The sequence below is a fragment of the Brassica napus genome, chromosome C3 (genome assembly GCF_020379485.1).
Source record: "Brassica napus cultivar Da-Ae chromosome C3, Da-Ae, whole genome shotgun sequence".
NCBI lineage: Eukaryota > Viridiplantae > Streptophyta > Magnoliopsida > Brassicales > Brassicaceae > Brassica > Brassica napus.
In genome coordinates, this window is record NC_063446.1 from 1,832,092 (window position 1) to 1,849,587 (window position 17,496).

General features: G+C 32.1%; 2 protein-coding genes across 2 annotated transcripts; one reads left to right on the forward strand and one right to left on the reverse strand.

Annotated features, from left to right (window-relative positions):
- Positions 1-5,225: 5,225 nt before the first annotated feature.
- LOC125584051 (E3 ubiquitin-protein ligase CIP8-like) lies at positions 5,226-6,557 on the forward strand. Its single transcript, XM_048751862.1, has one exon. It carries the CDS (start codon positions 5,440-5,442, stop codon positions 6,313-6,315), a length of 876 nt encoding a protein of 291 aa, XP_048607819.1. The 5' UTR covers positions 5,226-5,439; the 3' UTR covers positions 6,316-6,557.
- A 4,044-nt stretch (positions 6,558-10,601) lies between these two features.
- Positions 10,602-11,774, reverse strand: LOC106450192 (protein SUPPRESSOR OF PHYTOCHROME B 5-like). Its single transcript, XM_013891846.3, has one exon. The coding sequence runs from the start codon at positions 11,031-11,033 to the stop codon at positions 10,620-10,622; it is 414 nt and encodes a 137-aa protein (XP_013747300.2). The 5' UTR covers positions 11,034-11,774; the 3' UTR covers positions 10,602-10,619.
- Between the last annotated feature and the right edge of the window lie 5,722 nt (positions 11,775-17,496).

The window sequence follows — 17,496 nt, forward strand, 5'->3', positions numbered from 1 at the left end:
GAAGAATGAGAAGCTGGATTTCGAGAAAACAAATGTATTTGCGTTAAGGACATTCCTCTGTACATTGCACAGAAATCCTCTTAGGGATCAGTTAACAAATAGCTATGCATTAAATTAAATTAATTAAAAACTAAATAAACATACGAGTTGGGATCGAAGTTAAAGACATCTGGCGGTTGCGCCGCTTAAATCGCGGCGTATCACGTGATAAACCTTTTGGCTGCCCTTAACTCAGCCTCCCATTCATCACGTGGCCAACTCACACCTCTCTATTATTGCGGGTCCCAAATCTTTTTTTAAGCTATCCCGTTTTCACTCTTTTTTTAAACAATATTGTAATTATGGATTCCAAAAGTGAAAAAACTGTTAAACTGTTGATGGGAAGAAAGATGTGAACCCAAAAATAATGTACTTCGAAATCACATGGATAAACTTTAATGAATAAAGGCATTAAGTTAAATCCATGTTCAAAATTGCGCTAGGCGTGACGCGTGCGCTTGATCTGGTCCTAGCGCCAAATCGAATAATCGGAAATTATACGGGGATTAATCGAAGATTTTTTTTTTGTTGTTTTATCTATAAATAAGAGATATATATTTTATATATGGTGAATTTACCTTAATGTTGTAACTGGTTTTGTGGTGTGTACACTAAAACTTTCTTGCTGTCCCCAAGATCGAAGGGGATAACGTGTCTGGTGTCTCTTTTTTTTTTTTTTTTTTTAAACTGAACGAAAATTACATTTGTATACCTATCTTCAACCTCTCTTCTCTGAAACCAATAACCTAATATATGTAGTTTACATTTTTCTCTTCGATTTCACCATTTCACATGTTTTTTTCTTGTGGGTTTTACATACATATGGCATATCTAACACAAAACCTGTGATTTCGAACTTGAAAATCTGAGATTAACAAGCTTTTTTTGAATTGACCAAATCGATTTTGGCAAAACTAAGCGGGGATTTGATCACTTCCACGGATACGGGCATAATACGGCTCACCGCCTAGCCCTGCCGATTATCACCTTCTCGCCACGGTGATCTACCGCTAAGCGATTAACCGTCGAGTTCTCGGGTCAACTCGTCGCTGCGTTTTAGAACCTCTGTTAAATCATTCTACTGACATTTGCATAAATCAAAATCCACTAGCCATGTACTATCCAAGGTAGATTATAAGATTTTGGAAGATATAGATAATTTGGTAATAATTTAATACTAGGTTAAGATCCGCACCTTACGCAAGATAAATATTTTATATACAAACTATATTTATATATTATTATTTATTTAATGTTTTCTACATATTATGAAATAATAAAATAATAAATATATATTGAAATATTGAGAAATCGGTAATATTACGTATATAATTAAATTGACTTGCACATATAAATCAAATAATCACTCTTGTTTATTAACGATCATTTTATGGTAAATAAATAAAAAACAATTTTATCCATTATATATTATATAATTAAACTGGAACCGGACCGAGACCTTTAAATATCTGAACGGTTCCTATATTTATATATCCAAACCAAACCGAAACCGAACCGAGAACCAAAAGGGTACCCGGATATATAACACTATTAATTATATATACATATAACATAGCTAAATATATATTTATAATTTAAAAATCTATTAAAAGTACCAAATAATATTTGAAATAACTAAATTATTATAAGGTATCAAAACTACCCTAAAATATCCGAAATCCGAAACTATCCGAATAGTATTATCTGAAATATCCAAAGTATTCTGAAATATCTAATTTTTTTATCTAAATCATCCTAATTTTTTAAATATTTTAAAATAAATAACCGATATTTTACCCAAACTATCCGAACTACCCGAACCGGAACCGAAACCAAATGAAAACCAATTTTTTCGGGTATTTTTCGGTTCCTAATTTTACTATTCGAACCGAACCGAAATCAAAACTATCTGAACCAAACCGAACCAAAAATATGTCAAGTAGTAAATGAATCTTCTAACTCCCTACCCGAACTACCCGATACCCGAAATACCCTAACCGAACAAAATCGAAACCCGAAATGCCCATGCCTAAATGTAACTATCAATATATGGTTTGTATTTTATATGATATGTAGTTTAACTAAATGATATATATATATATATATATATATATATATATATATATATATTAATATTAATATAAACACTTATTAAATAAGACTTCTTACTCATGTGGTTTATAACTATTTATATCTTATTATAATAAAAAAATTAAACCATTGATAACAAAATTTGTTTGAGACTTTTAACAATTTAGTAATTTATACTCGTTTTTAAAAATTCAAAATACAACATATACGAAAAAATCTATGTTTTTATTATATGGTTAATGCAATTGTGTAATTTATTTTAATAACAAAGATTTAAACAAAAATGATTGAGTGTATACAAATTGTTAGCCAATATTTATTATTGAAAATCATTAATTGCATATATATATATATATATATATATATATATATATATTTTAATAACATCAGGTAATTTCGTATCTTTTATTTAAGAAAATAATGAAAAAATAACTTTTAATACTAATAAATGATTTTATGATGAGTTTAATGAAAACTATAGTTTATATTTAGATGGACCAACTTACTTCTCTAAGGACTCTCGAAAATCATTTTCATGATGACCATGTCATGTTTTTAATGTTGTAATTTCTCTTTTAATATATAGGAGATTATTTTTCCTTTTAACAATTTAGAAACTACTTCTATTAAATTTTGAAATTTTCGCCGAGATGGTCATGGTCCAGTGGTCCTGCGTTGTGACAAAGTTCACCTTGGCATCAAGGGTTCAATTCCTCCTCTGTTCCAAAGTTTTTTGGGGTTAATAGGCTAACTGGCAGGTCCGCTGTGGCTGGAAGTTGATAAAAAAAGAAAAAAAGCTTTGAAATTTTCTAGACCGTATGCTTAGCTCGGTGTGTATTGTTTGTTTTTCAGTATATCACAACTATATGGTTGCTTTAACGAGATTTTTTTTTTACTTCTTAACTAAAATATTACTTTTTAGTTATTAGTAAGGAGGGAGTCATTTTAGGACGTTGGTCATGTTATATTTATACATATTTAACACGATCGTTAATATTCTTAGTTTAACATTCATTATATCATTGTCCAGTTGTCTGAATTTGATTTTAGTTTTTGAGTGATTTGATTATCAAATAAGATTACACGATTGTTAAAATATCATAACAAACTAGTTATAGGCCGTAAAAAAAACAGGAAACAAAAGAAGGTGAATGAATGCGATGTGAGAGGAGCAGCATGGTCACGTGTGCCCATTCCCTGCCGTTAACCTGGTCACACTACCTTCCGACTCGCGTGCGGTGGGTCCCAACGTTTCCTTCCTACATCTCCCTGTAGTCGCCGCACTGTTGAAACTCGTGACGCCGTTAAACTCCAAACGTTGCCGTTAACTAATAAAATGTCATTTGTATTCATATGTTTCTATTTAAAATCCGAAATAACGTCTGCTAAAAATAAATATGAGAATAAAAAACTCAGAGGTTAAATGGTGAAATTTTTAAGACAAAATCATAAATTGAACCAGTTTTCACCTTTTCTAAATCATCGTTTTCAGTGGAAGGTATGAGATTAGCAAAAGCTGGTGAGATTTTTTTTGGTACGGGATAATGGGTAGGAGAGGAGAGATGTGAGAGCACGTGCCTACAAGAAAGAGAAGTGGTGGTGGCTGGTCGCTTTCTCGTGGATGGTATCACGTGAAAAAAGTTACTCAACTTAGGACCCACTTTTCACTCTGACAAACAGTATCAGGGGTTAGAAGTTCGAGGTAAAGTAATCTTGTGGATCCTATCGTGAGTTTTTTTTTTTTTTTTTATAACACATTTTTTTTTTTTTTTTGAACACATATCCTATCGTGAGTATATTATCATTCCCTTGGTGAATACACTGTACAGCACACAGTTGTGAGCGCGTATGTACTGCTGCTCCCTCAAGATTCAAATTTATTTATTTTTATAATAAAATTTGTAAATTTTAATTTTTAAGCTGTGAATTTAAACTGAATTGTATAGAACATTTGCTACATATACACAGAAAGAATGTCATTACCAAGACAATCCAATAACAAAATAGTACTCCGTTATGAAATAAAAGAATAAACTCTGCCATATAATCAATCTTAAGGATGATTTAAAAATTTGAAAAATGGATACTCCACTAATTATGTTAATGGTCATTAAGAAAAGGAAGATAAGGTAAATTATGTTGGGAATAGAAGGAGATGGCATGTGCCGTCCTTTATTAAGTGACCTGTCGGTTCATGGGCCATTGATAATACGTGAAAGCGAAAGCTGTGGAAGAGTTATTAATATAGATGCCATCAGCGTGAGAAGACTCAGAAAAGAGAAGATGTGTTTTCTTTTGTTCTGTTCCCACACTGTTTTCTCTGTCGTGGCTCTCTCTCACGTGCCTGGACTTGGGCTTCTCCTTTTTTTCTTATTTTATTTGATGGCGATCCAGATTAAGACTCGGCCCACTCAGTATCCGACAAGTGTTTAAAATATTTCTTCTTTTTGGTTGGTCCAAAAATATCTCCCTATAAAATAAACATTTTTTCGAGTCAGATAATAAAAGCATGATAAATGTTGTCAAGAAGAATTAAAATAAATAAATCATGATAAATTATGGGTCATCTAAACCAAGTGCCTCTACTAGTCCTGGCATATAATCTGAAACCTAAAAATCGAACCGGAACCAAATAAAAAAAACCGAGATCGAAACCAAATCAAGAACCGGATACGCGAACATTTAGAATATATTAAAAATATTAATTATTTTATATAAATAAAAATTATCAAGAAAAGCTCGAACTACCCGTGTTACCCAAATATTTTTTTCGGTATTTTTCTGAGGTTTAACTCGAGTCTTTGGGATTTTTTTTGGTTTTTTTGCTTTAAACCCGAACCAAATCCGAATTATTTATAATTCGGTTCCATTTCAGGTTTTACAAAAAAATAGAAATCCGACATTATACCAACGGAACCAATCTAAAAAACATCCCAACCCGAATAAGTCAAAAACTAAATAAACCGAACTGACCCAAACCGAAAAACCGAATGCCGAGCACTAGCCTCTGCGTTGACGTGAGTTTAACTTGGGCCTATTTACTCGGCCTATCACCGCTTTTTATGAGCCCAGGTATAAGTGGGTTTTTTCTTATACAATAAAGGAGAAAAGGACAAAAACGAATGAAGCGACGCCGTTTCACACCGACGCAGAAGATATGATGGTGACTCAGATCCTTGCTTAGATTCCTCGTAACTTCTCCGTCACCGATTACGCTTACTCCCCGCCGTCCGTTGTTTCAGGCGACGAAATAGATCTCCGATTCAGCCTTAGTCTCTCCTTATCATCTCCACAGACGCAACCTTTGTTATGGATCCGTCGCACCAGCCTCAGGTAACTCTTCCTCACGATAACGAGGTTACGGAATCGCTTGGTGCGGTTATGGAATTAGAATCGGAATCTGGAAGCTGTTTTATCGAGAATATAGATCATGATAGTGATTCTGATGTTAACAACCTCTGTGACTTTGCTGAATCCGATGACGATTCTGGGATTGAGTTTCGCGATGTTAGGTTAGTTACCGTCGAATCGGGTTCTGATGATGATCCTGAGGATGAGAGGGAGATATGGGGAATCGATCTGAATGAATCAGATGTAGATGATGATGATGATGTTAGTGTGACTATACACTCACTCGAAGTAGAAGATCTTGGAGGAGCTGCCGTTGAGCTGGATTGGGAAGAAGTTGATGGTGGTGCTGACGTGTCACCGATGTTCTCTCTAGGAGATTTAGCTAGAGACGAGAGAAGAGATGGCTCTGGGAACCTTGAGTGGCAAGTCTTGATGAACGCTCACACTCTAGAGATCAACTTCGATGCGGAGAACAGAGAGCTGTACATTGTTGGTGGTGATCAGTATGATCTCTTGTTTGAACAGTTTGCTCAAGCTGGGATTACCAATCTCCGTTTTCCTCCAGCTTCTGAAGCTTTCGTCAAGAACCTCCCAGTGGTGGTTCAGGTGGGTGTTGAGAACGATGACTGTGCGGTTTGTAAAGATGAGATGGGTATCGGGAGCAAAGGTGTTGTTCTTCTGTTGCCTTGTAATCATAAGTACCATGGCGAATGCATTGTACCGTGGCTTAAAACGAGGAACACGTGTCCTGTTTGTCGTTATGAGTTGCCTACAGATGATGTGGATTATGAGCGAAGGAAGAGCCATATAAGAACAAGTAGGGATGCTATATGATAAACTGGTTTGTTAACATTTTGTATATATGGGTTTGTCTTTTGAATATTGATTATTGAAGAATGTGTGTATATTCCATGTTTGGATTGCGTCAAGCTTTTTCTTAGTTGTATACCTCTTTGTATATTGCCTTTTTGTATGACCCATATGTTGTTGGTCTAGGCTTTACATGGAGGAACATGTGTATGTATAATATTTGCTTGCTTTCTCATTTTATTTAAGCTTGGATAAGGATTTTTACATGTATGCATCCTTGAGAAATTTTATTCAAGTGTGATAATAATAATACTAAAATGTGTTAAAGACATTTGTCTATATTCAATAATATTAGGTTAATTGTATGAAATTTTATATTTGAAACGTGCCTTGTGTTCGTGTTTTTACGCATATTAACCTTTGACAAAGATGTGAAACTCAAAACTAGAAAGAGCTGGTGAATTTTTTTCAAATGTATAAAGAGGGCTTAACAAGAAAACCCAATTAAGAACGTTGATGTTAATTGCTAATTCTGTTTAAAACAATTATGTATATCTTATATATTAAAACAGAAGTCACAACCTTGATTCATGTGTGATTTTTTAAAAAATGGAGTTAATAGACATGTTTCCAAAAAGTGTTACATTTAATATCTAATCTTATCATTTAAATTTTGGGTTTACCAGAAATTTTTATTGGGCTATCAATAATTGAATTTAAACAATAGATGATCCATTGTATTTATAGATAGTATAAATTAAATAGATATAATTTAATGTTGTAATACTATACCTCTATATGCTAAATATTTAAATATTTGTCGATGTTAACTTTTAAAATTATAAATATTTTTTTTTAAATAACAAAAATCATATTATCTAACAATGATTAATCTTTAATATCTTAAACCAATGAAAAAATTTTTAAACTATATAATTTATTTTAAAAATTAAACAAAAACTAAATGTTTAATTATTTACTCGATAATATAAATCTATGAAGCGAAAAGTTTAATTTTTTAAAAACTTTTTAAATTTGTGAAATGTTACAATATCTTTGAATATGACAATAAAACAATATTTTACTAATCTTTATATATGTAGTTACGATTTTAATAATAAAATAATAATCCAAAAATATATATATAGAAGAAGATGCAAATACATGTGAAAGTTTGAAACAATATATTCAATGTAAAAAATATACAATAAACTTATTATGTTTTAAAAATTGATAAACACATATATATTATAATATATACCAATTTAAAATTGAAAACAAAATATTTATATAAAAATAAATGAAAACAAAAATCCGCGCGGTTGCGCGGATCGAATTCTAGTTATTAATTAAAGAACATCAATATCTATTAAGCTTAAGCTACCAAGACAAGAGATTTGTACTTTATTTGATCTAAAAGAATATTAGACTGTCTTTTTCTCTCTTTCTTTCTCAAATTCCATCATTTAGCTAAACCAAACATGGAGGCTGAAGATCAACACCCCTCTCATTATTTCAATCTTTACGAAGGAGACTCATCACAAAACGATCATTTCAACCTACAAAACCCACAAAATGATCATGATCATGATCACGATCAAGACTTACATGTTCATGACCATTGTACTCATCCTCAAGCGAGTGTGACAAATTAGAGTAGGGAATTTCTGATATCATTCATTAGGTCAATGACCTTGTTTATATACACGTACAAAGTCGGTTGCTAGGCAATCCCAAATCTATAATGGAAGATATACAAATATTTACTTTCCGATATATAGAATATATCCTAATACCCCCCCTCAAGTTGGAGCAAACAAATTTGCTATGCCTAACTTGATTAAAAATGCATCAAACTCCTTCTTTCCCAATGCTTTAGTAAGAATGTCTGCAAGCTGATTCTTGGTTGAAACATGAATAGGTCTGGTAAATCCACGAACAATGTCATCCCGAACAAAGTGACAATCAAATTCCACATGTTTTGTACGTTCATGAAACACCGGATTAGAGCTAATGTGTATAGCTGGCTTGCTATCACACAGCAAAGACATAGGTTCTTTGTGTTCGATCCCAAGCTCACGAAGTATCATTCGCAGCCAACGAAGTTCAGCGGTAACTTCAGCCATAGCCCTATATTCCGCCTCTGCGGAGGACCTAGAAACAGTATCCTGCTTCTTTGTTTTCCACACGATGGGGGAAGATCCAAGCTGAACAAACCATCCCGAAAATGACCGCCGTGTTATCGGGCACGCGCCCCAGTCTGAATCACTCCATCCACTCGCATGAGTTGATGACTCTGCACGAAGAACATTGATTTTCCAATGTGGGATACATATCCCTTAATAGAGTGTTGTGATAGATCAAGAGAAGAGGTTAAGAAGAATGGTATCTAATAGAGAATCAGCGAGAAGATCGAGGATGCGCAAGAGGAAGCAGATCCGAGAGAAGAAAATGCATGTTGAACAGCTCACGACGTCGAATTATAACTTGTATAACAAAGTTATTAGCTTGTTGGAGAGAACTCCTCAGATCTTGCATGAGAATTCACAGCTCGAAGAGAAACTCTCTTACTTTCATCAATACTTTATGGAAGACAGGATGGTGTTACCAGGAAACAACATTGATTGTGATATAACTCGACAATATCTGCGATTCTGTATCAACCAACTTGGTAAGTAAAAACAAAAACAATTATTCTAAGACTTGAAATTATTTGTTACTAATATGTTGACCATTTTTTTTCTCTGTAACTAGCTCATTTATTTATTCAGCTATCTACTGGATTCTATATCACCTAATATATAGAATAATTGTGGATATACTGCTTCATGAATCTCTCTCATTTTTTTTTGTTTTTGCGAATAAGTTTGTTACATTTAATTTTTATGTTTACAATGTGCTATGTTTCTATCTAGCTTCATATTTCTACTTTTTTCTTGGGTTCCAATTTTCAAAAAGTTCATGGTAAAATAAAGTGACTAGTTTGAAAAAAAATCCTCGTGAGAGAAAAGGTTGAATTTTATTAAAATCCAATACGTTTTCACTTACTTTTTTAATCTTTTAACGACAAAATGACGAGATGTGTAATACTAGTTAACAGTACCCCCATAAATCAACATGATATTATCTTAGAAACATGTGTATGTATGTGTTTTAGATTGGTATTGTATTTGATCAATTCAATATAAAACGTCTTAAAATAAATCATAACACCAGTCTGGAACAAGCTCTCGATCTCTTAGATGATACAGTGTCTACAGCTTCTCAAAAAACAAACACGCTAAAAACAACTATACGAGCACTTCTACATGTCAAAAACTAAACAATATTCTTACATTAGTTGACAACATATATACGTACGTCTTGTAAGCTAAAATTGTGATACTCACTCTACTGTAACTATACGAGCATTTCTAACATGTCATGATGTCAAACTATAGAAGTTGAGAAACAAATCTTGTGGGTTTCAGAATTGATTCGACGACGTTATTATCAAACTATGTAGTAACTCCAAGAGGGTGCATGTGAACAAATGTCAAGAAATTGGGGGTAAAAGGACAAAAGTTAAAAGAATTGCAGAGGTGTACACGTGCAGAAGAGATGTGTTTCCTATGGTCACAAACATGTTTCCCTGTCTGTGCCAAAGATACAACCAAAGATCAATTGGTGTGCACGCGTGTGTGTGCGAGTCTATAATTACGATCCAACTCTATGCAACATTGTTTTCCAATTTTTTCTGCATGTTCAGTTCTGAATTAGGTCAAACCAAGACAACAACAACAAAAAAATCGGAAGACCAAAACAAATTTAGCTAAATCAAAGTATATGGTTAGAGTTTAATTTATCAGTATATGAATAAAAATTACAAAGGGAATTTTTTTGTATTTGTAATGTTTCAAAATTAGGTTTTCTAATCTTTTCGGTTCGTAACATTTCTCTTCTCGCTTAAGTAGAATTTCATAGTATATTTACATTTATATATAGATTATCAGTATAAATAGTTAGATGTCATATATGTATTTCAAAATGGGTACGATGGTGATCACAAAGAAACCCACAATGGAATCTACTGATGAACATATATATAAGGAGACCCAAGCTATCTACATATCGTCACCTTCATCACTGTATCAGTACTAGCTATGATCTCGTTGAAATAATTAACTCTTCTCTAATAGAATAGTGTGAATGATAACTATATAGACTCTATATAATAAATAATTAGCAAATCATCATGTAGAAAATACTTTTCCAACATATAACGACATAACATTACTGGAACATATTATTAATTTAACATAAACATAAAATCAAAGTAACCCGTTTTATCAAACCGAACGAACGTAACTATGAACTGCACTGTGACTATCATTACCATCATCATAATCATGATTGTCACCATCATCATAATCAGGATTGTCACCATCATCATAATCATGGTTGTCATCATCATCATCATTGTCGTTGTGAACCCTAGTCTCCACCAAAACCTTCTCTTCGGTAGCCTTCTTTTTCTTCAAACAGTTTGGCTCCGTAGTCTCTTGAGTAAGCTTGAGACATGGTGTTGCTTTCACTGGACCAGAAGATGCGTCAGAATCCATTGAATCACCACCACTGCTATCTCCATCATCAGAGTAATTATCATAGTCATGATCATGGGTTGAGACTAAATACGTTGTCCATCCAGATTCACCACAGCTGCGAGAATCCTCATCGGATCCAAAGATCTTTCCAGAATCCATTTTTATATAGTTACAACTCTAGTTAGTGTCTCTATATATAATAAACAAGCAGAAGAAGAAACAAAGAGACCCAACAAATCTAAAAAAGACCACCAAAAAGAAACCCTAAAACGAGAACAACAAGAAGCTGAGATATTTAGTAAACAATCCTATAACCATGTATATATAGATTCATGGATATATATACTAATATATGTACATATATATATGCCCGTCTATAAAGCATAAAAGCATGTGTGTAAGTATATGCATTAATGGTAAAAGACAAAATGTGAGGGTTCTTCAAAAACCAAAACAAAAACGACCTAAGAATTAAGATTTATATATTCCTTTAAAAAAACATGGGATAGTCTGTCATAAAAAAGAGAAAGAGAAAGAGAAATGGAGATTATTTGATTTTTCTCGGAATTTGAGAGATAGTTAGATGCTGACTTCTTAGAAGATAAGGGGAGGTGCTGGGTGGAAATGATGGAGATGGAGATGGAGATGGAGAAGAGATTGTATTTAAAACACCTGGGAAATGCTATTTATCTCTCATCCTCTTTCTGACCAAATTACAGCTCACAACCCGAATTTATATACAAATTAAATAACATAGGACAAGTGACAAACATACCCATTCAATAATTATTTTCAAAATAAAAATAAAAAATAGAAAACATTGTAGCAAAAGAAGGAATCAAACTAGAGCTTGGAGAGACAAAGATTATAATTGAAATATTGAGCTAATAATTAATTTAAAGTAAGATAAAACACCATATATAATTTCTAAATAGACGACAAACAAAAAAATCCAATTCTTGCTAAAATACATGTTAGTTTATATAGAATATTCATTACAAAATACAATTACAAAGTGATGTGTTTAGATAACTGAAACCATATGTTCAACTAACCAAAAACTATTTTACTCAAGCTAATCAGATTTGGTTTTGCATAATCATAATAAGACTCTTATCATTCATATATGTACTTTTCATATATGTATACATATGTACTTTTCGTAGTTAAAGTTTTGGTAAGAATGCCAAAGAAAAACACACATTCACAAGAAAAATCTCAGCAAAAATAGACTTACGAAAACAAGATGAGAGAAAGAGAGAGAGAGTGTGTGATTGTGTGTGCCAGCAAGAGTCCAGCTAGAAGCCGCGAAGGAGAGAAAGTGAAATCTGTTACAAAGAGTGATCACTAATAAGAATTTAATCTTTTTCTTTGCTCGACAAAGAATTATACGTTATTAAATTTGAATTTTTTTATTATAGAAATGCATAACTATTCTTCTACATACACCATGAAAACATTAGAGATGACAAAAAAAAAAAAAAAAAACATTAGAGATGGTTTACACCAGTTAGATGATTGTAATTTGACTAGTTGGTAGAGTCGATGCCTTTAGGGTTTGGTTGCTCTATAAAATATTATATTCCAAACGAGATAGTAAGAGCATCATTAACGGGAGTTTTTAGGACGGGGCTCTTAGCGGAATATAAGAACCCGACTCTTAATTTTTAACTGAAAATGCTAAGAGTCGGCTCTTAAATAAGAGATTTAAGAGCCGACTCTTAACTTTTTCAGTTAAAAGTTAAGAGTCGGATTCTTATATTCTGCTAAGAACCATGTACATTTACAATTTACCAATACTGATCAAACGTTATTTTAGATTTTAATATGAGTTATGAAAGTAGAAATGCAGGACAACACTTATAGCGAATTAATTAAAGTGCAAGTGAAGAATGTTTCCAAGCTTTTTTATTATTACAAAGTTTTTGTTTTTGCGAATTGATATCTCCAATTGAATCAGTATGGTTGGGGAAGGATAATTTATAACTGGTGTGAAAATATTGGAAGATGTGTAGTGAACATTGAATAAGGAGTACCAAAAATGATATCCCTGTGACTTTCCACTGTTCTGTCTTCCTTTAATTTACTGCTATGAAGCCTTTTCTCTTCCTCAAAAGCTCGAACATTTCTCGCTTCCTTTGTCACAACAGCAAATTAAATACTTAAATGTATATAAGTATTTCTTAATATGCAGAAAGTTTAACCATATCAGGATTAATTTAATTCTATCTTCTTCACAAGTATATTTTGGCTCAAATGTTTTGTTTTGTTGTTGTTACAGGATCATGCTGACATGTAAAAGAATTATGGACGATTAAAAAATGAGAATACTGAAAATTCATGACAATGTAAGGATAATTTTCAATATTAATTTAAACAGATGACTTTAGTTATAAAATACTTATTATGTTATCTTAAACGATGATGACTGGAATTTCTAATTAAATGTTTGTGGAATGTTTTCTTACAACGACAATCTTGAGATGTTAAAAACAGCTTGTAAGCCTTTTATGACGTTACTAACTTTGTTATTTTAGTTATAAAACAGGAATTACCATTGCATTAACAATCACTCCCGTGCCTACACTTTTGGGGGTCTAAGGTTAATTATTTTTAAAACAAATACGTTTTCATAATTTTTTTCTAAAAATAATTGAAATTGTAGATACACTAAGTATGTCTATGACAAAAAAAAACATTATTCAAAAGGGATCAAACTAAATTGCAGAGAACAAAATATTTAGACAACAAGCTCTTTATAAATATGTGTATACGCTCTTCTTCTTTTACTTCATGAACCACGGGAAAATGAGCATTTAATTCCCGAAGTATTTGAAATCGGCAGTTTTAATACTCAAGTATTGCTTGCGCATATTTATTCCCCAACTAATAGTTGACTGCGCAAAATTGAGAACAAAATAGTCAACTGTTAACTGATGAACGGAAAAATAACGGTTTCCGTCAACTTTTTAACGGTGGAATATTTTAATCATGATTTTGCGCAGTCAATGATTAGTTGGAGAACAAATATGCGCATATAATACTTGAGTATTTAATTTGCCGATTAAAAATACTTAAGGAATTAAAAACAACACTCTTTTTTTTTAGAAAATCATAATTTGAAATATTCTCAAGTTAGATATAACCAATATACAAAAGTTTTATCTATTAGACAATTATATGTTGTACATTGGATCTCTACTTTAGATGATCATATATAATTATATGTACTTTACACATTCATATATTGTATATCAGCAATACAATGCAAATGTAATTATCTTATGTTATTTTTTATGCTTTTATAAACTAAATAAATCTTTTTCCGGGATTAAATATCTTGTATATTATTTCAAATTATGAACCTTTCTAGCTATGAATTATTTTAAAAATCATCTAAAGTGATTTAAACATGAAGTGCATCAACAATACGATGTAACTGTAATTATTTTGTATTATTTTATATGTCATTGTAAAAAATCAACAATCTATTTCTAAAGGTAAATATCTCTTATAATGATTTTATTTAACTTGAAAATATTTTTACTTATGTGTTTTTTAAAGGGATTGATGTTAGTGACTTTCAATCTTATACGAAATATAAAGAAAAAAATGAGTTTTTAATTCCTCAAGTATTTTCAATCGGAAAATTAAATATTCAAGTATTATATGCGCATATTTATTCCCCAATTAATCATTGACTGCGCAAAATCATGATTAGAATATTCTACCGTTAAAAAGTTGACGGAAACCGTTATTTTCCGTTCATCAGTTAACAGTTGACTATTTTGTTCCCAATTTTGCGCAGTCAACTATTAGTTGAAGAATAAATATGCGCAAGCAATACTTGAGTATTAAAACTGCCGATTTCAAATACTTCGGGAATTAAATGCCCATTTTCCCCATGAACCACTACTGTATTTTGAATATATGGGGCCCCAGATATTGATGTAAAAATGGGAGGCCTGAGGCGATCCCCTTTTTCTACTATGGTGAGCACGGCTCTATTAACAATGATGAACGTTTGTATATTTTGATTTTTAGAATAATGTTATATCCAAATGTCATTTTTTATTAGATAAATGTTGGGGTTAGACTATTACTGGTTGATTATTAGAAGTTTATGAAAAAGGGAATATATCATATAAGGCATGATCATAATTTTGATAGGGAAGTGGAGAACAGTAGATCTATTCACTTTCGAGTTACAGAAGACAGAAGTTACGTTTCGATTTATGATTTTACTGAGTGAAATAAATAGTGATCAGAGACATTATCTTCCATGAAATTGACTTGCGTTATTTATTTCTTTTGTTTCTTCTGAAGTAACTCAACTCCGTAAAAGTAAAAGGTCGTACACAAATAATGTGAAATTTGTCTTTTCGTCCATTTATAATAAAAAAAGAGTTTCATTTAAAATGAGGATAGAATAACTCCTTCAACATGTTATGAGTCTACGTATTTATGTTTACCACTGTGCCTAGTGAAAGTCCTTTAAAATGTACTCAAGCTGTAGTTGTTGACAACAAAATATCACATCTATTCTTTTTGCTGATTTGTGAAATTTATTGATGAGATGTTCTCAAGTAAATTTATTGATCCCCACCGGAAAAAAAACAAGAAATAAAAAGAATCTCTTATGAACCGATTTGCGAATGCTTTAACCAAAATATACATATTTCTTTTCTACTTAAACAGTTTCCTTTTCCTTGTATGCTTAGGATTTTTTTTTCCTAATCACTTTATGATTTGTATACTTTTCATTTATCTATGACGGTCTATTGTAATTCTCTATATGTATAAAGGGCTCCATAATTATGAGAAATAAACAATCTCTTTCTCCACTTAATTTACAACACATTATCAGCACGAAGCTCCCTAATTCTCTGAGTTCTAAAATCGACCAGAAACCCTATTTTCCTTTTCTTTCTCGTTTTGAAACTTTGATCATCATAAACCCTAATTTTTCTTTCTCTCTCGGCGGTTACCCTCTCATCCGATAAAGCCATTCGATACGACCAGTCAATCCGACGACCCGATAGAAGCTCAGTCGATCCGACGATCCGATAAGTACCCGACTAGACGATCTGTTCGCATCCTGACGTACCGACGACCAGGCGATCCCGATAGCGCATCTGATAGACGATCCGACTGACGATCCCGACTGCTCTTCGCGGCCCGACGATCCGATCTGGCACGTACCAGCTCGCGAAGTTCTTCTCGACTCTCGGTGGTCCGTTCAACCCGTTTGGAGGTTAAGGTAAACATCTAAACCCAAAACCTTAAAACTCCAAATCGGATTCTAATAATCCGATAAACCCTAAATCATGTTCTTACATGATTAAAACTCCAAATCGGGTTTTACAAGTTAAAATCCGATAAACCCTCACCCTATATCTATAAACCCTAAATAATATAAATATCAGAATTAGTTATACTATAATTATCAAATCACATATTAAAACTCTAATCGAATATTTTTGAAATCAAAATTGTTTTCGGTTTTGGTCATTAAAGTTTTAAATCTGATTGAATCTGATGCTATGTTGCTAGAATTGTTTGACCGTTAAGTTGCTAGATTTATTATTTTCATCCCGCTAGTTTAATAATTCTGATCTGTTTAAGTCTTGATTAAATCCGACCTGCTTGTTTTTATTAATGCTTTAATCACAGCTAGGATTGATAGATTTATTATCTCATCATGCTTGGTTAATTGTTCATCTGATTTAAAATTGTTTAAACCGACCAGCTTGTTAAAACATTGATTGAATCCGATAGGTTGCTAGCTTGCTTTGCTTATATAATCCGATAGGTTGATAGATTGATTGAGGTTACTTGTTTAAAATCCGAATGATCTGATTGCATGATTCTTGAGGTTTAATATCATCTGTTAGGATTGATAGTTTTGTAATCTGATCTGTTTTAAATAGAAACCCTAAATAATCCGTATAATAGGTTATATTGATCTGATTTGGATGTCTTTGAGAATAGAGAATCTGTATGCTAGGTTGATAGATTCATGATAAAATCTAATGTCTTGAGATTTAAGATTGTATGCTAAGTTCGATTTTATTGATTGATCTGATTAGAAATCATGAAACCCTAATTCTAGTCCTAACCTTAATCCGCATATCTGAAACTTGAAACCCTAAATTCATTATGCTTATGAGTTCTATTAAATTGATTGATCTGATTATATGTTTTTGAGGTTTGATAAATTCGGATACTATATAAATTATTTACACACGGTTTATGCTAAATACCAATCAGCCTTGAAACTGATTCATTGAAATTCATGCTTGAAATCTATATTCTAGTATTGATAAAATCAGCCTTGAAACTGATTGAGTGATTAATGAATCTTTTTTACTAGTCTTGCTAAAATTCATTGATTGTTAAACCCTAATTGCATGATTAATTGAATCTGTTTTTGTTAGTCTTGATAAACCATAATATTATGAGCACATAGAAATAGTATTGCTGAGACTTGCTAGAAATTGACTGATTGATAAAATGCCTTTAAGATTGATATTTTCATTGTCCTCACAAGATTGAAATCCGAATTGATTGTTTTTAAGAGTAAGGCTGCATGAAAATTATACCTAAATATTGAGTGATATAT